The sequence below is a fragment of the Chenopodium album genome, chromosome 8 (genome assembly GCF_948465745.1).
Source record: "Chenopodium album chromosome 8, dcCheAlbu1.1, whole genome shotgun sequence".
NCBI classification, from domain to species: domain Eukaryota; kingdom Viridiplantae; phylum Streptophyta; class Magnoliopsida; order Caryophyllales; family Amaranthaceae; genus Chenopodium; species Chenopodium album.
This window is the reverse complement of record NC_137841.1, coordinates 14,681,399-14,703,918: the sequence shown is the minus strand read 5'-3', so window position 1 is coordinate 14,703,918 and position 22,520 is coordinate 14,681,399. Positions and strand designations below refer to the sequence as shown.

The 22,520-nt window shown below is 35.1% G+C and overlaps 1 protein-coding gene across 3 annotated transcripts; it reads left to right on the top strand.

Annotated features, from left to right (window-relative positions):
• Positions 1–7,607: 7,607 nt before the first annotated feature.
• On the top strand, positions 7,608–21,194 carry LOC145641724 (exosome complex component RRP45A-like). Of its 3 annotated transcripts, none has more exons than XM_081692646.1 (10): positions 7,608–7,994; positions 8,549–8,693; positions 11,084–11,293; positions 12,762–12,857; positions 12,944–13,058; positions 16,513–16,590; positions 16,676–16,864; positions 20,039–20,172; positions 20,298–20,356; positions 20,803–21,194. In XM_081692646.1, the coding sequence occupies exons 2-10, from the start codon at positions 8,557–8,559 to the stop codon at positions 21,015–21,017; spliced, it is 1,233 nt and encodes a 410-aa protein (XP_081548772.1). In that variant the 5' UTR covers positions 7,608–7,994; positions 8,549–8,556; the 3' UTR covers positions 21,018–21,194. The 3 variants fall into 3 exon arrangements, with proteins under 3 accessions (XP_081548772.1, XP_081548771.1, XP_081548773.1); XM_081692645.1 differs by having other exon boundaries at positions 19,898–20,172; XM_081692647.1 differs by lacking the exon at positions 7,608–7,994 and having other exon boundaries at positions 8,554–8,689; positions 19,898–20,172.
• Positions 21,195–22,520: the final 1,326 nt, after the last annotated feature.

The following is a 22,520-nucleotide window of genomic DNA, read 5'->3' as shown; positions in this document are numbered from 1 at the left end:
CATCACCAATAGGCCCATGGCCATTTGTTTCCTTATCAGTTTCTTCTTATTCTACAATTAAAAGTTCATACCCAATTGCAAAATTGAATACAAGTACACAAAGCCAATTGGAAAATATTTAAAATGACGAGAATAGGACATTATCTTCTGTCTTCTTGTTCTTGCTCGCATCCTCCTCCTCCTCCACCTCCTCACTGACCCCATTTGCTTCTGCTGGAACAACCAGATAGTAAAAGTTATTAAATGACAATTTAAATTTTTCAGATGAAAATTTAAATTTATCAATTTCATAGTTTTGTATTCACCTTCTGACTTGTTCTTGTTGTTGTCCTTCTTCTTCATTTTTTTTCTTATCAATCACCTCATTTTCTTCTGAACAATTTAATAATAAATGTTATTTCTCTCTATTATTTTGTAAATGATAAATTTTATTAATGCAAATGACAATTTAAATGAATCAAATGACAATTTATTCACCTTTTTCCTTCTTATTGATATTTCGTTTCTTCCTTTTGTTTGTTGCTTCAGGGATTTGAACCTCATTCAGTACTTCTTTACAACCAAAAAAATGAAATAGTTATAAAACTATGAACCATCTTAATAACACCATTAACACGACAAAATTATGTAGTTACCTCCTAACTTCTTCTTCCTTTGAAATGCATACTCATCTTTAACCAAAGTTCTTCTCACTACAAGAAAAATCACTTTTCGTAGCGATTATTTCGTAGTGATTGTACATTCGCTACAATATGCAGGTATGTTTGTGAAATAATTAAGGACGTCGTATCATTTTTACAATCGCCATGGTTTTCCCATATAAAATCGATACGGAAAACATAATAATACATATCCAAACTATTTTTACACATTTATATCATTTTGAGAAATCGTATCATTTACAATCGCCACTAAATCCTAAAAATCGATACGAAAAGCCTTTTCAACACTAGATATATAAATATTGTTTGACAAAGAATACATAAAATATGTCATAGCTTATTGGTGAAAAATTTAATATAAGAGTTTGAGGTTGCATGTTCGAATCTTGTAAAGATCATACGCAAGTTTTTTTTTTTTTTTGAAGAAAATGAGTTAAACATTTATAGAAATTGTAATCGCTACAATAATCACCACGATTGGATGTAGTTTTTCGTATCGATTATTGAGGCCAACCCCAGTGACATTGAAAACCACTACTAAAGGCTAAGGCAACGGGGGATATTGTATCGAATGACCATTTGTTGGGAAAGCTTTTTGTTGCAATTACAATCGATACTAAAGGTTAAAATAATCGCTACAAAAAGGTTATTTTCTTGTAGTGTCTGTTTTTCACATCTGTAGTAAGCCATGCCAAATCCTCATCATCAATATAAGCTATTCCTTTATCATCCTCTTCTATTTTCCTTTTAGCTAGAAAACAATCCTTTGCCTTCAACGGGTGACCTTTATCTCCCCAATACGACACGTCTAGACACTACTATCCACAAAAGACACAAAATTACAGGTTAAAAGTCACCAATTCTAAACCAATCTTCTTTAACAAATTAAGCAAATAAAATAAACAATTACCCCCATTCTTCCAAAGTCACCCGTTCCGAATCGATCTTCTTTACAAGCTTTGATTATCTCCTTTGTTGTCCATACTTTTAACCTCGGAAACTCATCCTACTCAAGTGGATTCCTATTCAGTCTATAAAGATACAACAACTACATTTTACATAAACAAACATAACATCAGGTATATGAATTCTAAGTGAACTAAACAATGGTTTATATTCAGATCTTTTCAGGAGTCAACTTACTGACAAAAAACAAAGTACACCCACCACTTCCACCTGCAAACCCATTGTTGTAAAACCTTTAAGCAAAGCTTCCCATTGCATGTAATAACTCATCCAAAATGAGAGAGCACCCATTATACTGTGTAGAATCATTCGCAACTGCAGCTGCATGCAAATGTTTTCGCTTCAAGCGAAGACAAGTTGTTGAACATAGTGTATTCATCATCAGCAACACAAAAACCTGCTGAAACTCGTCCTCATCAGTTTATAGAGCCTCCAAAGCTTCAATCAAAGTCATCCTTGTTATCCCTTATGTCCTAGAATTGTAAATGGTGCGGTACTTTATCCACAACCTGTATTCTAACTCCTCATCAACTACCTTCGTTGTTACCGGATTCCGTCCGTGAGGTAGACCCATAATCTAGTAAACCTGAACAAAAGAAAAAGGGAAAACTGTCCCATCTGCAATGCAAAGGCAATTCTTATCAACATCTACCCAAGTACAAAGCTAGTCGCCAAAAGTCGAGGTAACCTCTTCCCAACAGCATAACATAATGTGCCAAAACCCATTTCTCTAACTAATTGAGTCTTTGTTTCATCAAATTTGCCTAATACCCTACCAAATGTCTCAAAAGGGAAATTCACATACATTGACTGCAAAATAAAGGCAAAGTTTTAGAATAAATAAAACTCTCAATGTATCTCATAAAACCAACAAAGTCTTAACAAACATACCGTCTTGTCATATTGTTGGAACGTTTCGATAACTTTCCCAGCCTCCTTTAGCCTACTGCCTACACTTTTTGAATTATCCTTTTGCCATAAAAAATAAAAAGAAATGATCCTCATAATACAACTCATATCAATTAAACTGAACAACAAATAAAACAACATATAAACAACTCATAACAATACCGTATAAACAATTGGCTTAATTTCTTTTATCATGATCTTCGACTTCACCAACTTCGCCTTCCTCTTCACCTTCACCTAAATTGATAAACAAATATATACACTCATTGGTAAAACAACAGTTATTGTACTATACCACAAGTAAAAGCAACTTTTACCACTCCCTGAATTGTGTCCAATTATAGGTTATCAAAACAAAACTAAGCATCAAATTATCCAACTTTAAGAACAAATATCAGCACATCACAAAATTTGATCTCAATCATTAGGTGCACTGTAACACCCTAGAAATTACTTTCTTTTAATACCCACTTTACTTTTTAAAATACGATTTAGGAATATCTAAGATATTACCGCCACCATGAAAACGACTAAGGCAACTATCAAAGATACACAGCGGAAGACTTTAAATTAAAAATCGTTTAAACAAGTCAACTCAAAAGTCAACCAAATGAAATTAAAGTTTAAAACCAAACAAACAAAGTCAAATAAAATCAAACTACAACTTGGAACCATTAAAGGCCCTTATTCAAAACCGTTCCAAAACCAAGCTTTCGCGTTAGTCCACATGAAAAGTATCATAAATAAACAAAGCATAAAACACATCGTAAACTATTGGAAACTAGCATGATTCACTCTTCACTCATGCCCTGTCATGAATATGCTTTAATACCTGAAAAGTTTATCTCTACTTGTCCCCACTACTCTCCATTAAAAATGGGTCATCATAGGGCCAAGATAAAGACATGGCCAAACACATAAACACACACAATCAGCAAAGCTAAGTACGTAAGCATAATTAAACACACTATCATGCTTTCACCTATCAACACACACTTACCACAATGCACCTGTTTACGAGCACACACAACAATCAACAAGACACTTTAACTAGACACTAAATAATTCATTTAGCGTTGATTACGCATCGAACGGGTTTCCAACTATACCTCCCCCAAATAAATTGAGGTTAACTGACACGGGAGCTAACCGTGCCAGCGACAAAACCACTTAAAGGTGGCGGAATTCCTGTGCATAATAATAAATAAAAAGGAACGTACAGCGTCCTGTACTCCATTAGAAGTTATGGTTAAATATAAAACCCCATAACTCCCCCCCATTGTTCATACTCAAGGTATATACGTTCCAAGAGTTTTGGTGCGTAATCTCTTTCACTTTACGTTGTTTACATGTTACTGGACTTGGTGATGACTCTCAAAGCATAATAAATCAATCAACAATAATTATTCAATCAACCAAACATACCAATTTAGTTCTTGAATAATTAGTGACCACATATTATTTAATGTTGAACCCTTTTTAATTCTACCTCAGTGTCAAAGACACCTTAAACACATAAAGCGCCAAAATCCTATCCCTCGGTGTTAAAAACACCTTAAGTGCACAAAGGCACCAACATACAATTTATTCCTTGTGTACATAGACACTTTTATAGCTCCTTCCTCATGCTTAAAGCATCAATAAAAATTATTTGAACCATAATAAAATTCCTTTTTAATATTCCAAACATAACTAAGCATGTAATTTAATTAATCATGCATTCTAACATTCCATAAATAAAAGTGTGGTTCAAACACAACATGCCAAACATTAATTTTCCAACTATTAATCCATCTCAAATAAATCATGCTTTCTAATTTAATCACCTATATCAATAATCCACAATTTCTAATCATAAAACTTAACATGATACTATTTAGGATTAATTAAATCAAGCCTAGCATGATACTACATCACCAAAAATATGCTAAGTACGCGAACGTACCTTGAGTACGATTTTAAAATTGCCACGACTAGAAGAAATTGCTTACTTTAAAGTCTCCTACACATTAAAATCATAATAGAGTATTAAAATCCACTCAAAACAAATTTCCAGCAATATATACTATTTTAAAACCCCTCATAATTTAATTAAAGTAAGCTGAAATTATATTTAAAACACCATAATTAAGTCCCAATTAATGGGTAATTAAAATTTCTTCAAGAAACATAATATTAAGTGTTCTACATAAAATTCCAACACTTTATTTTAATTAGGAAAATTTGTCAAGAATAAGCCAACCTTTGTCCGGTTCGCTCAAAATAAGCCAACCTTTATAAGGTATCCACTTTAAATGAGTCAAGTGACCTACAACCGTTTATTAACCGGTTATTAATGTTAATTGTGACACGTGTCATCATGTGGTTCGTCATTTTTCTTATAATAATTAATTAGGAATTATTATATAATTAATTATTAAAAAATCTAATAATTATAAATTTAAAAAAAAAAGAAAAGAAAAAAACCCCAACCCCAGCTCACCCCCCTTCCCCTGCCAGGCCGCCGGTGCCCGGCGACCACAAAATTCCCTGGCGCCGACACCGATGGCCTCTACCGCCCACCCACGATGCTCCCACCCAACCCCACTCCTTCCCCTTCCCCATTCACCTTTCCCCACCCCGACACGACACCACCCCCTCCCCTTCACCCCCTGCCGGAAACAACCCCCCTCCCCTGTCTCCCTGTAGAAGTCGACCCCTCCCTCCCCTTCCTTACTATCTGTCGACCCCCCAAACCCTTTAACCCACCCTAACGAAACCCTAACAAAATCGAAATCGGGGTTCAAGGGTTTTGGGGTGTCGATTGACGGTGGGGAAGGGGAAGGACGGGGGTAACGGGGTGGGGAAAGGGGGATGGGAAAGGGGAAAGGAAAGGGAAGGGAAGGGGAAGGGTGGGGGCGTCGTGGGTGGGTGGAGAGGCCGTCGGTGCCGGCGCCGGGGAATTTGTGGTTGCCGGCTACCGGCGGCCTGGTAGGGGAGGGGGGTGAGCTGGCAGGGGAGGGTGAGGGGGTTGGGGTTTTTTCCTTTTTTTTTTTTATTTTTTTTTGAAATTTATAATTATTAGTTTTTTTTTATAATTAATCATATAATATATCCTAATTAATTATTAATAGAAAAATGACGAATCATATTCTAACACGTTCACAATTAACCTTAATAACCGGTTACAACAGGTTTTGACTCATTTAAAGTTAATACCCTATAAAGGTTGGATTATTCTGAGTTAATCGAAAGGTTAACTTATTTTAAGCGAACCGGATAAAGGTTGGCTTATATTTGACAAATTTTCCTTTTAATTAAAACTTGCTGTAATTAAGCCTTAAAACACTTAAAACAAAGGTCTACCCCAATATACATCATAATCCTTTAATAACTCATAAATCAAGAACCTAGGGTTTCAAAAATTGGGGCTTTTTAATTAAAAACCAAATCTGAAAATTAAATAACATAATTATAATAATCAAACATCAAAATTAAATCCCAAAACTCATAGTTTACAATTAGATTAAAGCAAAGATTAAATTTGAGCAAGAAGAATTTGATTTTTAATTTTTTTTTTTTCGAAACCCACGACTGCCGACAGCAGGCCGGCGCCACTGCCGGCTGCTGCCAGCACTGGTGGTCGCCGCTGCTGCCGGCTGGGTGGTTGGTGGTCGGCGGCCCACCGGTGGTGGTGGTTGCCGGTGGTGGTGGTGCGAAAACAAAAGGAGAAGGGGAAGGAGAAAGAAAAAGAAAGAAGAAAGAAGAAAAATAAGGAGAAAAGGGAGAGAAGTTTACCTTTGGTTTTCTCCACTCTAGGCAAAGTTGAATTGCCTCATAAGAGGGATATTTATACCCCTTCTCTATCACCCTTTTACCCTAAACTTTCCTCCTTTAGTTTTTCCTAATCCCTTCCCTACTAAAACTTGTTAAAATCATAATTTCCTAAAATAAAACCCCAACTTTTATAACATAAATAATTAAACAAACTTTCCTTTAGTAAAAATATTTCCAAACTTACAAAAGATAAATAATTAAAACACCATAATTAGAATATTAAAATTATTTAAATACCCTTATAAAATACATATTTTAAATAAAATACGCATAAAAATACGGGGTATTACATGCACACTCAGTCACAAAAAGGGAAACTCAAAGGTGAGCTTAATCATTAAGTGCACATGCACATTGATAATCACTATGGCAGAAGTACCAGGTGCACACATACACAATGATAATCACTAAATTGCACACATATAGCAACAAATAGCTTAATCATTAGGTGCACATACACATTCATAATGATTATGGCAGAAGTGCGAGGTGCCCACACACACAATGATAATCATTAAGTTGCTAGCTCAATCATTAAGTGCATTATTTTGATCTCAATCATTAGATGCTCAAAAGGGATGATATGTACCAAGACAACAATATCCTCATTTATTAGTTTTACATTAGTCTCTGCCCTCTCTACTTAAACCTCTCTACTTAAAAAGGACCACATAAGAACCAAACCCAACCCATGTGGCAAGAAGGGGATGATACTATAATGTTCACTCTAATAAATGTCATATTGACCATGTGTTATATCCCAATTTAAACCTCTTCAAACCTTGTCATACTAAAACTTATATTACTTACTATTAAAATTCTTGTCATTTATATTTCTAATATGTCATATTCAAAACCTATAATAAAATCTATAAAAATCTATATTACTTACTATTACACTTCTTGTCATTTATATTTTTAATAAAGACATATTAAAATCTATATTATTCCTAATTCACAAATTATCACAAACCTGTCTCACAAATTATCACAAACCCTAATTCTGCTAAGTTTTTAACGAAATTTCAAGTACCAAAGCAACTAAATTTGTTGTATAAAACCGAAATTTAGTACAAACTTAGAATCAAGAAAAACTAAAAACATGCAACCACCTAAATTTCAATAATTCGAAAATGCATCTTTCACAAAATTGCCTAAATTAAGTAAGAATTGTAAATTAACTTGATAATTGCTAGTATATAACCAAGTCACAGGCAATTTTAACTAAAATTACATAGATTAAGCAATCAAAGGCTCACCTCGACGCCTCATTTTCGTCGGTCAATTGCGCACGAAATTCTCTGAACTAATCTTTCCTCGAATAGGTTTTGATCGCGAATCTCTTTCCTCGACAATCTACGCGCATAAATAATTGGTCTACTCTCGATTCTTGGGACCTCAATTGTTCAACAAGCTTCAGAGAATAGAAGCGGAACAGAAGCGAATGTGAACAGCTTAGAAATTTTACCCTATGGGCTGAGACCGACTCTTAAATTAGTCCACCCTAATAATAATTACCCTCTAACAGCTTCTCTCAATCCAGGCAAGGCCTTACCATCACTCCACCCCTTCCATTGAAGCGTACTCAAAATTGTTAAAGTAGCTTATGAGCTTTTTCTCGCCATTAAAGCAGCTTCCAAGGTTAGAACTGTTTTTGCCTCTTTAATCATCGAATATCAAATCTAATCTTTAATTTAATTGTCGGTATAATTCAATTTAGGGTTTGTCTTAGGTAGATTATTGTATTGGTTATTATAATTACAAAAGTAATGATAAATTATAACTAGCGATTTCGTTGCTAAAATTCTTCTATTCATATACTTAAGTTAAAAGAATGTAATTTGATTTTTCGAACTTACTCTGATACACCACCAACAACAACAACAAAGTCTTGGTCCCAAAATGATTTGGGGTTGGCTAACTTTAATCGCAATTTATAGACCTTACTCTGATAATTGAGTAAAATTAAATTTAATTTGTCGCAGGAATTTGTTTATATAACTCTTTAATGTTAGGACGAAACTATGAAAATGGACCTTTTCTTCCGGGTTCGGGGCGGTTGCTGCTCCTGCCCTGGCTCACGGTTCGGTGATAAATGGGTTGTTGAAATAATGTTTGAATGTTTGTTTGTCATCTTAGTTAAGAAGCATTGCAATCTATGGATTTTAAACAATTTCTAACTGGGGTTTTTGCAGTTTGAAAAATGGAACAGAGACTAGCTAATACTTGGCACATGTCTATAAATGAGAAGAAGTTTATAGAGACTGCATTGCTTTCAGATCTTAGAGCTGATGGAAGGTGCCCATTTGACTACCGCAAATTAACAATTAAGTTCGGTAGGTAAGTGTTTTGTACAGCTATGTTCGTGTCCTTTTTGAATTAGTTCTAAAATATGTTAGTCCAACATTGGTATAAGTCATGGGGAGGTCTGTGTTACTATCGGAGATTGGTCAAACTCATATACTTGTAAAGTAAATGCACTAATTGAATTTGTGGTTAAAGTATAAGGTTTTACTTTGTTCATGTATGTTAACATAGATTTCATCTAAGTGTTAGCCTGTGCATATTCAAGTGTCAAACATGGGTTTGAGGACATAGCTAAATGTTGTATATGAAGCTAGTAGGAACACATGAGTTGATCCATGAGGATGTGAGTAACTGATGTACTCAACACAAACACTATTGAATTGTAATATAAGGATTTGATGAATTAATGAAAACTTAATTAATAAAATATCTGAATTGATAATTAACTAACGATTAGTGGTAATTGTCATTCACAGTGTAATTAACGTGAAATAACTCTAATGGTGTGTGTGTTAATGGTGAAAAATGTATGTGTGTATTAATAATCCAGAAAATTTTATTAAATTTTGTTCATGGATGTGTGTGTTAATGGTGAAAAATGTATGGGATGAACTCTATTACTCAATCTCACAAATTAAAGGGTATCTTCCTAATCAGATTATTAATAATATACAAATCATATCAAATGTTGTTTAGATTAAGCAAACCAACAAATCTATGAAGTTCTCTTTGTCAACAAGCTATGCTCAATATAATTCCATTTAAATTTCGGTTTTATTGAATGATATGCATGCCTGTAAATTGAATAATCTAGGATCCTTACTAAACTGAGATTTGAATCTATACAGTTAGATCTAAAAGATAATATTGACTAATTAAAATCCTACTGTGACTAGACCACAAACCTGACTAACATGGCAGAATTGTAAGTAGAATTCAAGCTGTATGAGGATTCTAATTACAAAGATAATTTTGAAAATAACAGAGTCTTACTGTGCTTAAAACATAAAATTCATATTCAGGTAAGTGGTAAATACATGCAAGATGAATGTTGCATAACTTTGAAACTAAGTAGAAGAGAATCATTTTTATTGTCATGTAACGGAATACATGATTACATATCTGTTAGTTTACTAGTATGTAAATATTCAGTTATGTTACTTGTGGGAGTTATAAATGGTAGATGCTTAATTATTTATTTTGGTGTATTTAGCAATCTTGGATTCTTGGGGTTCAGTGTCTAGAAAGGGTGATGATACTTTCTGAGATAGGACTTCTTCTTTGGGTCTAGATTGAATGATTGATGAAGCAACTTATATCTTTGCTTCATTTTGGCGCTTCTAGGGAAAAGGTTGGAAAAGGGGGGGGGGGGGGATATGGGGTTTTCCTTGTATAATAAAGCTTGATTTGCAATATTTCTTTCTCTGGCTGGCCTTCTTTAAGAGATTCCTTGACTATTGCGTAAAACAGTTTTTTTTTTCCCCTTTTTTTGGTTGTGCAGACTTCAGTGTAAATCACACAATTAAGTTATCAGATTATCAGGTAAAGTAAAAGACAAACAACATTCTAAATTTCAAATAGAAAGTCTTGTGGGGTTTGCTTGGAAGAAAGCTGTTTTGGATCTTACGTTGTTCATAGACTTACAGTTAAAGACTTTGTATCATACTTTAAAAACTTAATTGTGGCCAGGTAAGTAAAATAACTGAGGGATTTGGACCAAGAAAATGAAATATTTTCTCACAAATTGGACACACACCCATGTTAGAGACAACAAGTGAGTAACCTAGGGTGAATTTATGAAATTGGTTGTTAGAGTAAGAGAATGAGTGAAAATGTGTAAATGTTGTTGGGGTAAGGTGAGAGAGAGAAACAGGGAATTCAAGAATCGACCATTATTTCAAGAAAGCTGTTTTCCTCATAAAGATCTAAAACATCCATATAAATAAGTGATATCTTGGATTGGAGCTGATTTATGCATACTTGCATAGTAAATAAAAGTAGCCAGTTTTGGGTTCTTCATAGCTTTTATTGTCTGTAAATGACCCCAAGTACAAGAGATTTTCTGCTTTGCGTCACTTAAAACCTTCTAGGATGCATTCAAGAATCGACCATTATTTCAAGAAAGCTTTTTTCTGGAAATCTTCATAGACATCTTAAAACATCCATTTAAATTAATGGCATAATTGGAGCTGCTTGTTCCACATGATGGTTTTGAACATAAGATTGATTCATGAGGTGTTTGCTGCGAAATTAATGTATAAACTGTCTTTTAACTTTCTAGACTCTTGAATGGTTAGAGAAAATGATGTACATCTAGGTGTTCTCTGCCTCCATCCTTCGCAGGTTTAATATTGGATATATGTTATTGCTTGCTGATATGGTATGTGAAATATAATTATTCAATCATTGTGATAAAATTGCAGGAAAGACGGATCAACTGAGGTACAGCTTGGCCAGACTTATGTCATGAGCTTTGTCACTGCTCAGCTAGTTCAACCTTATAGAGACAGGCCAAATGAAGGATCACTTAATATATTCACAGAGTTTTCACCTATGGCTGACCCGTCATTTGAGGCTGGTCGCCCTGGAGAGTCAGCGATAGAGTTGGGACGCATAATAGACCGTGGTCTGAGGTTTTTCCCTACTGATATTTAAATCTTACATTATTGCCGTGTGTCACCTTATTGAATCTGTTGTTAAGTGTTTGCTTCTGTCATGAAACTGGCATGAAACTGAAACCTATTTTTCTTAGAATAGATTTTTTCTGGATTAATTATTTAACAGTGTGCCCTCCTGGGAAAATTTTATGATGGTCGATCTAGTAATTTTACACCCTGAATGCTGTAAAAAAAAAAATGTGTTCAATTATGACAGTGTTAACCCAGTCAATTAAAATTTCTAATTGGGTGCTTATCTCTGTTATCTACTTATCTATCCCAAATTGCTATAGGATTTGAATATAGGATTTGATTCTTCAAATTGCCTATTTGGCCTTCAGCTTTCATTTGTAGGTTTTTGTATTCCAGATGCGGTATTATGGCTCGGCCGCATCATGGCCACACTGTAAAGGTTATTGAGCTTAACGTGACCGTGATAGGCCGTGGCATTTGTAGGTTATTGAGCTTTCATTTGTAGGTTTTTGTATTCCAGATGCGGTATTATGGCTCGGCCGCATCATGGCCACACTGTAAAGGTTATTGAGCTTAACGTGACCGTGATAGGCCGTGGCAGTGGCAGACCATCCACATAAACCATGAAAGTTGTTCAGTGAATTTGCAATTGCTATTACGTTCGAGATTTGAAACCATCCTACATCTTAGAAAACTCATTTGTTTGAGGTGCTGGAAATCATGTTTTGGGGTCATATATGAGAAGAAAACCATTTCAAGGTTCACTTGTGTCTCTCAAGGATTGGGCATGAGTTAGTTGGTAATATCTTGTGTCTAATGGTGATCACCCCAATTTGTCTGAGTCCAGTCACATTGTATTGCTAGTCTAAAAATGCTTTGTAATTTTCGAGATTTGAAACCACTCTACATCTTAAAAAAATCATTTGTTTGAGGTGCTTTGGAAATGATGTTCTTGGGTCATGTATGAGAAGAAAACCATTTAGAGGTTCACTTGTGTCCCTCAATGATTGGGTTTGAGTTGTTGGTTATATCTTGTGTCTAACGTTGATCGCCCCAATTTGTCTGAGTCCAGTAACATAGTATTGCTAGTCATAAAATGCTTTGTAAAATATTAGATTTGTCTGAGTCCAGTAACTGATCGCAAGTGTTGTTTTATAAAATCATTAATCAAAATACTGGATTCTCTTTTAGAATCTGATCTCTTTTGGATGGCCTTAGTGTCCACTGACAGCCTGATGCTATACTTGACACTTCAGAATTATTATTATTATTTTTTTTTTGGGGTGGGGGGGTTCATCTTGCCTGCTTTTTAATTCTTTGGTGACGCTGTTGCTATTTGTAATCATTTTATTGAAAAAGATTACATCTTTTTTATTCCATCTACCATTTCTCCTTCTCTTTCTGTTTGAGTGTTTCCATGTTTAGGGATTTGTAGATTATGATTTTTAAAAGTGTGAAAGTGATGCTGCAGGGAGAGCAGGGCAGTTGATACTGAATCACTTTGTGTTCTAGCTGGCAAGTTAGTATGGTCTGTCCGTCTTGATCTTCACATTCTTGATAATGGAGGGTAAGCTATAATATTTTTTTATCTGAAGAACCTCAGTAAGTTAATGTGACATCTTTACAATTTACAAATTATCCTGCTGGAAACAGAAATCTTCTCGATGCTGCAAATGTTGCTGCTTTGGCATCTCTGATGACATTTCGACGGCCTGTATGTACTCTTGGAGGAGAAGATGGTCAGGAAGTAGTTGTGCATCCACCAGAGGTGTGTTCATAGTTCATACCCTTTTAATAAGACATATGATTTAATCCTTGTCTATCAGTGCCATCAATGAACGTGAAATTCATGAATGTTACAGACTTTTACCCCACGTGTAATTTGTCTGGTTACTGTTGGCATACATGCTACCCTTCTCACCCTTCAATATATGTATTTTATAGTATTTAAACTAACATTATCTTTATTTATGACTTGCATGATTAAATTTCTATGTTAAATGTGCACTTCACTATACGCATGCATGTGTGTGGTGCACTCATAGAGAGGTGATGTGGAAGAACATCTGTAAACAAAATTCTTTATTCAAATCATTCTAGATTGCTTTAAATAATACAAAATATTGCAGGTCAGTTGGTGGGGGTTGGTACCCTTGGCCTAAACACTACTTGGAGAATGAGAAACAATTGATTACTAACATAATTAAATATCCCTACCATTCTGTAGACCTATACATAAATAATAAAATATTTCACCCTCCTTTTGTGTCATCGTCATAGCCTCCCTCTTAGGAAAACTTGGATCATGACCTTTGAAGAGGGAAGAATCTATGGTCATGTTAGGGTTTGTTGATCAAGTTGTCTTCATTGGGACACTTGTAGATGAAAAGAAGATTCTTGATTGATTGGTTGTAAACTTGTAATGTTCACAAGGTTGTTTGTGATCAAACATTTAGTGAGATGATATTGGGGAATTTACTCATTTTCAGGATATTCTCGATTTCTTGCACAACTCTTGCTTGCTAACTGTTTGTGCTAGTTTTGGTCCAAGGTCAAACTGCCTAGGCCACCTATTTATCTCATTTGTGAAGGAGACCAACATGATTGATAATTGTGCTTTCTGCAAATGAGGTTTGTTTAGTTTGAGGAATTGTTGAGTGAAAGGCAATGCTAGTCTATTGATGCTCTTTTTTGTATATTTGTGAATGGTCGTGATCTTTATGAATCAAGAGGTGTTGAGAGAACATAAGGCTTATGAATTGATTGGCTTTGATCCTTCTTATGATAGGATTATAGGCATGTTTTTATAGCATGCTAGTATCTAATAGAATGTTTTTAGGTGGTTTGTAATGCTGTTAAAGAGATTGAAATAGCATGAAGTTGAAAGTTGGTTGTGTCCGTGCTAATCTGAGTTGCGCAAGCTATTGAAGCCTTATTTTCGACCAAAGAATCTTCATGGCTGTGACGAGGGCTGTTTCTACTGCAAAAAAATTTGGTATTTCCTTCACTGCTCATTACTCACAGCTGGGGTGAGGAACTTCATAGCCGTGTTTTCTGTCCACTGCATTAATAATTATTGTAACAAGTTATTTAAGGGCCATGGTTAAGTGGTCCATACGGCTAAGCTTCTTCCTGTAACACCATTATACATGTGTAGTCAAGAACTTCATTAGCTTAGGTTTATTGTTGAGATTTAGAGAAAACTTTTCCTTTGTGAAGATTATTTTTTTTACTTATTATAATTATTATTTTTTTGGATACAAGTCGTCCTATTGCTTCATCATCACTCGTTGGATTATTGAAGTTCTTGAATTTTGCTTAGCACTTCTGCTTTGTGCATTGAAAAGCCAACTCTAAGTTCTTATTTTTCGATTATTCTCCAAATTATATACAAAAACTCAATTATATCATCTTTATGGTGGAGTAATTGAACAAGAAGATTGATATCCTACTACATGGATGTGCATGGTGCTGGGGTAAGGATCAGATGGTAGGCTATGACTGACTTTTCTCTGTTAATAATTTGCTGAGAGTCATACAACCAAATTGCCAATGTGAGCTCTTAGACAGTGAGTGGTTTTCAGTTCTAGTTTTAAAGTTAGTTCTCGTTTATCAGAAGTTGCTGACTACCAGCAACACAACCAACACATATTGTGGCTGATGGAGTATTTAGCTAAGTGAAAGTATGCATTAGCTGATATTTCTTTCATGTGCCTACTATCTAATAGCAACCGTCAAAATGTAAACAATAGGCTAGATGATTATGTTAATGAGTTTAGCTCTTGCTATGATAAAGTTATTTATGGCTATATTCATGTAACTTTTTTGTTTGTGTTTATGGTTTTAAAAATTATAAAATGCTAGGTAGTTAATTAATTAGGAAAGATGGAGCATCCTTTAAACGTGAAGTTTCTTATTACGTGCTCCAATGACACATTTAAATGCTATAATGGCTAACCTGGACTTAAATGGTTAATTTGCTTACCCCTGCATTTATTATATCAACAGCTTGCCAACCACCACCGTCCATGTTCACTCCCATGCTTGGCCCCACCAATGACCAATCCCACCATCCCTACAGGCCTACACACCTACCTTAGCCACCACATCTTCTCCTTCCTATCTTCACTATATTTTGTGTTTAGAGGTGAGGAAAGAGAAAGTAAGATGGGAGTGAAGGTGAATGTGGTTTTCAGTCGGTTAGATGGTTGTTTTGGCGGTTTCTAGAAGTTTTAGGGATTTATGGTGGTTTTTGCCTTTTTGGAGAGCTGGGTGGTGGTTTTCGGTAGGTAGATAGGGTTTTCGAAAGATGGGTGGTGGCTTTAAGGGTTGGGTGGAGGTTTCGAGGTCGGGCAAAATATTTCAGTTGGTGGGTGGTTTTATTTGGTGGTTAGCTGGTCACTTTTGGTGGGTGGAAGGTGGTTTTTGGTGCGTTGGGTTGGGGTTGTGGGTGGTCAGGTTGGGTTGGTGAGGGATTTATGGGTGGTTTGGGTGATGGTCTAAGTTGGTCAAGAGGGGTGTTAACTATGGTTAGGTTTGTAATATAATGATTAAAATTAAAAATCAGTTATTAAATGGTGAGTTAGCCATTTTCAAATGAGCTATTGGGACATGTTATGAATATATGCATACCAATGGGTCACTTGAAAAACCAGTCAAAAAAAAAAAAAAAAAAGAAAAAGAAATAGAAAAAAAAAAACCTCCTTGTGGAATTTGCATTAGTGTGAGGTCACCATGCCAATTGCCAATACCTTTTTTTCTAGAGCAACGTAATGAGATCATTTTTTTGAATTGGCCTACTTAATGGTCTTAATCCATTAATGCCATTGATCATAAGGTTTGTTTTTTAATCAGTTCTTTTGCTCAGCATTTCCACACTTTTTTCTCCTTCACATATTTGTGCTGCCCACTGTTGATATTCCTTTTATCACTGTTCCTCTGTTTCGAGGTTGTTAAACTATCTTGATAAAGAGCTCGGTTCCTGCCTTTCTTGATAGTGATCTTGTTCTGGTAGTTATGTCATTTGTGATTTGTGATTTGTGATTTGTGTGTGTAGTATGATGTATTATCTGCCTTAAACTTTTCAATTACTCCTTAGGTGCATCAGAGAAACAGTCTCTGCTCTTGTTCTTATGATATGTGACCACTGTATGTTCTGTAGACATGTGTTGGGATGATCTATCCGTTTGATTAACTGTTTCCATGTGATGTTTCCTTTGCAGGTGCAGGAACCACTTCCATTGATAGTTCACCATCTTCCTATAGCTGTGACATTTGGATTTATGACTGAAAACATTTTGGTAAGAGGTGAAGATACAAAACAATACCCTAGTGCTGTTTGGCCTTGTCATTTGGGTGGATTCAGCATGTGATGTGATGACTCAGGTGGTAGATCCTACTTATTACGAAGAGGCCGTTATGAAAGGAAAATTGACAGCTACAATTAATGCAAGCGAAGATGTTTGTGCCATTCAAAAGGCTGGAGAAATTGGCGTCGCCCCAAGTGTTGTTATGCAATGTTTGCGAATTGCTGCTGCGAAAGCTGCTGATATGACCAGCAAGATTGAAAATGCGGTAAGTCAATGTTTTCAATATTCAAAATTTCTCTCTCTCTCTCTCTCTGAAATTAGAGATAGCCAGATACACTCATGACAGTCGTGTTCATACACCTACGCTGCACTGCTATGAAAACAGAATGAGAAAAATGATTATACTAAACTTAAAGTTAGACATGTGTGAAGTGGAACACATACGGAAACAAGTAACCGATATCTTTGCTTTGAAATGAGACCAAAAATAATGACAAATTGAAAGTATTAAAGGTAGTTGAACTAGAGCTATCAAAAACTAACCCGACCAGAGAACCCAACCTAAACCGGCAATGATCTGAACTTGATGTGTACCCGAATAATGGGGTGAAACTAGTGACCTGTAACCCAACCTGAATCGACCTGATGTTGACCGACTACCAATTTGATCCAATATTTTATGACCTAAACCCGAACCTGCACCCCGATGTGATAGTAACTGTCAACCGATTTAATCTGACCTGACAACAATCCAAACCCGAACTAGTACCAGACCCGATTAGAACCAGAAAAAGATTTTAACCCAACACAACGTGTTATTGACCCGAGTCATGAAAGGTTTAATAAAATTTTACACACCTTTGTTGAGCTGGTACAGTTCTGTAAACCCTCAATCCTTAACAAAATATTGGTACAATTTGTTCAGCTTATTATATACCTTTTGTTCTCTATTACTTCGCATATAGGCTTAATAAAATCTTAATAGTGTTTCATCGAATTGTAAAAGGGCGTAATTATATAGGCTCAGCTTCACCACATCGATATTTATTCGAATTGAACTTGAACCAAAACCAAGAATGATCAAACTTTAAGATTATCCGACCAAATAATTATCTAACCCAAACCTAACCCGAACCTGAATTTACCATCTATTAACCCGCCCAAGCCCGACTCATCACAACCCGAACCTGAAATTGAACCCGATCTGAATTTGACTCGAATCGAACCCGACCTATACTCGAAAAGGTAAACAACCTGGAATAATCTAAACCGAAATTGACACGACCTGAACCTGAACTTGATGTGAGGCTAGATTGACCCGACATAACCTGACCCTAATTCAACTCGAAACCTGATTTGACCCGACCCAAACCCGACTTGAATACCCAAATTGACAGCTCTAAGCTGGACTCATAAAAGAAGTGAATGGTTTAATTTGGGACTTCAGAGAGTAAACTTGAATTTAATTTTATTATATTTTATTATTTATTTATGTATTATTATTTATTTTTTTTGTTGAGGTTTCCCCTGATTCCTTCATTTTCTGACTTCTGAGTTTGAGTTTCCATGTTCCTGAAATGGGAAACTTGAGCTTCATCAAAGAATTTTTCTTATAGACAACTACCTTGTACCCTTACTGTGATATTGGTCTCTTTCACTGTCTCACTCTTGTATGGAACCATTAGCATCTGACTGGTGTGAGAGTGTCAGACTGACACTCAGAAACCCTTAAGACCACTCTTGTCAACTGGTATTGCCTAACTGGTAAGATAAGTATTTCTAGATGCTATGTGCTTTGCTCAAAGAGTAAAAAATTTAATACCATTGGAGCACCTGTCAGAGACTCCACAGCTGAATCTCAGGCAACATCACTAACCATATGATAAGGTATTGGGTTGTTATTGCCAGCATGTAACAGTTTCGCGTGGGGAATGATCTGCTGGTTGCAACATTCAGACATTTCACCAGCCTCTTTTTAATGCAAAACCTCAATTCTCTGATATCTGACAGCTTATCCCATATAAGCCTAGGTGACCTTTCTTAATTGATGGTAAATGGCCCTTAAATCCACTCTATCCACGATATTTGCTCTCTGTTCTGACTTTTGAGTTGAACTTGATGTTCTGCTGGAGATGACATCAAAAAGCGCTCTCATTGATTTTAGGCCACCCTTGTATGTAAAGTAATTCATTATTTAGAAAATTCCTTGGCATAACTAACATTCAAAATTTCACACAAACTCCATACCTAAGGCTTGTTATCTTCTCAAGTGCATTATATATATATAGAGTCAGACTTGAATATATATATGGCCAATTGACCATATTGGTATAAAAGTTAACACCCTTATGACAGATTGGTATAAAAGTTATTGTCGGCGACATATTGGTATAAAAATTAACATGTGGCGACATGTTGGTATATAAGTCAACAAATTGCGACATTTACCCCTATTTTCTAGTCAGAGGATATGCGTATGATACACACGCTTAATTTTAGTGCTAATAACTTTTATTTGACATTTTGTTTTTTGTACTTTTCTCTACGTTTTATATTAATTTAAAAAAATTATGAAGTAAAAATCCAAAAAAAAAAAAAAAAAGTTGAAAGCCCAAAAGTGATGAGAAAGAAACTAGGGGAAAACGAATAGGAAAGCTTGAGCAAAGGGATATAAGCTTGAATGTATTGAGGGCGTTGGAGCCGTTGGTCATTGAAGCATCACAAGGGTAGAATTTTTATTTTTTTTTATTATTTTTTTTTTAATAAAAAAAACACTCATATATATATATTTTCTTATTATATTGTTGATTTACAAAGTTGTGGGTATAATACAAATGAAGTAATAATGAAAGTTAGCGTCGTAATTGGTTTTGAAATTAAATAACTAATATTGAGATTTTGTCTATTGTTTATTAGTTCTTTGGGGTTTTATCGTTTGATTGATTTATCAAAGTTATTGTATTGAAAGGGAAGAGGGAAAAATTATTATTTGGTGCTGAATAAGTATATTATGATAATAAATAAGATTGCAAAAGTAATTAAAACAAATTTTTGAAGTATACAACACGCTCTTTCATCCGAAGAAAAAATAGGGGTAAATGCCACAATTTGTTAATTTATGTACCAATATGTCGCCACATGTTAATTTTTATACTAGTATATCGCCGGCAATAATTTATATACCAATATGTCATAAGGGTGTTAACTTATATACCAATATGGTCAATTGGCCATATATATATGGTGGGGGAATATTAGTGTTCCAAATTTCAAATATGATATGATATGAATACACTAGGTCAAATTGTTCAACACTGATCGAGAACAGCAAAGTGTGAAGCGCCTCTCTTCTGTGGCGTTACTGAATATTAGTACACCGATTTCAAGTACTATCAATGACAACAGCCATTCTATTTGTGAACAAACCACTGTATTACAGCAAATGCGGAAGTCAGCATGCCAAGAACGTTATGCTAGTGAAAGAAATGTTATGAAAACTGAAGAACCTTCATGTAGAAGAGAGGTAGATGCAACTACTGAAGCTAAGAGGCTCATGAAGGGTCCTTCTTGTTGGTATGTGAGTAGTGTTCAAGGAAGATGTGAATTATTTTTGATTTTTTTTAAAATGGTACCGTTCTTGAGTTCATTAGCTTTATCAAAGGCTTGTGGCATTTACCAATTTTTGTTGCTTTTGATAGGGATCCCTTTTCCAGAGGTGTGGATTCGAAACATCTGAAAGCTTCTCTTGTGTCTTGTGGTAATCATCTTGTTCAGCTAATAACCATAAAATTATAACGTGAATTTTTTGTTTCATTTATTCGCTCAAGTTTTATTGAAGATGAGGAATGCCCCCCCAAAAAAGAATTCCATTGCACCTTTGCTCTTATTGCAAATCAGTCATTTTGCGGGCTTTAGGTAGTTCAGAACTATTGAGAAATGTTGGAACTTTTCAAATTATCTATACTTCGTATTAACGTAGTCTGGAAGCTATCTAGTTGATTCAGAAGGGGTTGATGACTTGGTTGAATCTAATTTGGCTCTTCAAGCTTTTATCAATCTCTGTTCTGCATCTAGTCCAGTGCATGTTTTGTATGCGTTTTCCCTTGATTAATCTGTTCTGCCTCCCATGGCTTTACTCCTCCCTGCCCCTTTGCACTTATGATCTAACATATTGATTTGCTTACATATTTGGTTTCTTTGTAGGTAAACTAATGGAGAAAAGGGAGAACGAACAAATTGTTAAAGGCAAGTTAATGGACTCGGACTCCGCTGAGATACTAGAGCAAAGGAATCCAATAGCATTTGCTACAATAGCTACTGATGTGATATCAAATTCTCGTGAGATTAAGACCCTACAAGATGCTGTAAAACCAAAATCCAAGAGAAAGAAGTTTTCTGCTTCGAAGAGTTCGAACTGAAATTAGTTGCACTTGTTAGCAAGCTACTTTTCAATTTATTCTTTTACCCTTTTTTTTTTCTATTGAATATGAATTTTATACTCTTGTTAATTATGCGGATATGGATACGATCCATATTAGCATGTTTGTTCAGACGCCTATGGCTAATTTTAATAATAATGGAGCCTCATTTTTCAATCTATTGATAGTTAACGTATCATGAAAAAAGTAGTCTTGTAAAAATTTTGCTCCAATTTCCTAAATATTTGGGAATTTTCCAATTTCCAATTTTTTTTTTTTAAAAAAGGCAAAAGTTTCATGTTCGGTTAAATGGGAGGCTAGCCATTTCCAACACCATATTTCTCTTCTCCACCAACTACACCACCGTTAAGCCACTGATAAAAATGAAAAACCCATGAAAAAGAGGTAATTGAAGACATAGCCAGCCCTAAAGGATAAGGTGATCATGTCATCTATTGAACTTGATTTTGTTGATTGATACTTCTGAAACATTGATGGACCTCAGATTTCAAACTCTAATGATAGACATTCTTAAAAAACTCGGTTTGAGTCCAATTTAGCTTAATTGGGTCAGTCCATAAATGATTCAATTAAAGCCCAAGGTCAAAGGTTCAATTCTTCAATCCATGCCAAGTCAAGTCAAGGGTCTAGCCAACGTGGTCAGCCCACTTGGCTTCAAGCCAATTTCTCCTTATTGTGCTTAATTAGTATACACTAGACCCTAGTGTAGGTACCATAACCTACACCCCCTACAAAACGCAGTGTTTTGCGTTTTTCCCCTTCCCCCACAAACTACAGTAACTACCCCCACTCACCCCCACTAACCACAGTAACTGCTGTAAATTAGAAAATAACTTCCCCTACCCCACATATATATATATATATATTAAAAAAAAAAACTATCCATTTCAAATTATTTTTTCTCTCTAAAAATCATCTTCTTCATTTCTCTAGAATTTCTCTCTCATCAACACCGTCGAATTGGAACGAAATTCCCTTCAAATTATTGCAAAATTGCTTCAAAACACTCCATAATTGCTTCAAATGTCTGATATTCGAGATGAAATTAAACAATCGCAGCAACATTTTGATAAAGAGTAAGTAATTTTGTTCATTTACTTACGATTTTAGTACAATTTTTGTATGAAGCCTAATTTTGGTTCTTTTTCTTGTGATTGTAGAGTGATTTTGGAAAAAAACGCTTTAGAGAAGAACATGCAAGATGAAACTGGAAAATCGGAGCAAAATGTTACCAAAGAGTAAGTAATTTTGTTCATTTTCTTGCGATGAAAATTATAGAGCGAATTTATATGTAAAACCTAATTTTTGTTCAATTTTTTGCAATTGTAGTATCTCTTTGGAGAAGAACACTTCAAAGACGAGTAAATCAGTGACAATCCTGAAGAAATGTATGAACCCTAATTTTTGTTCAATTTTGTTCAATTTTATGTATGAACCCTAATTTTTGTTCATATTATTGCGATTGTAGTAATTGTAGTAAGA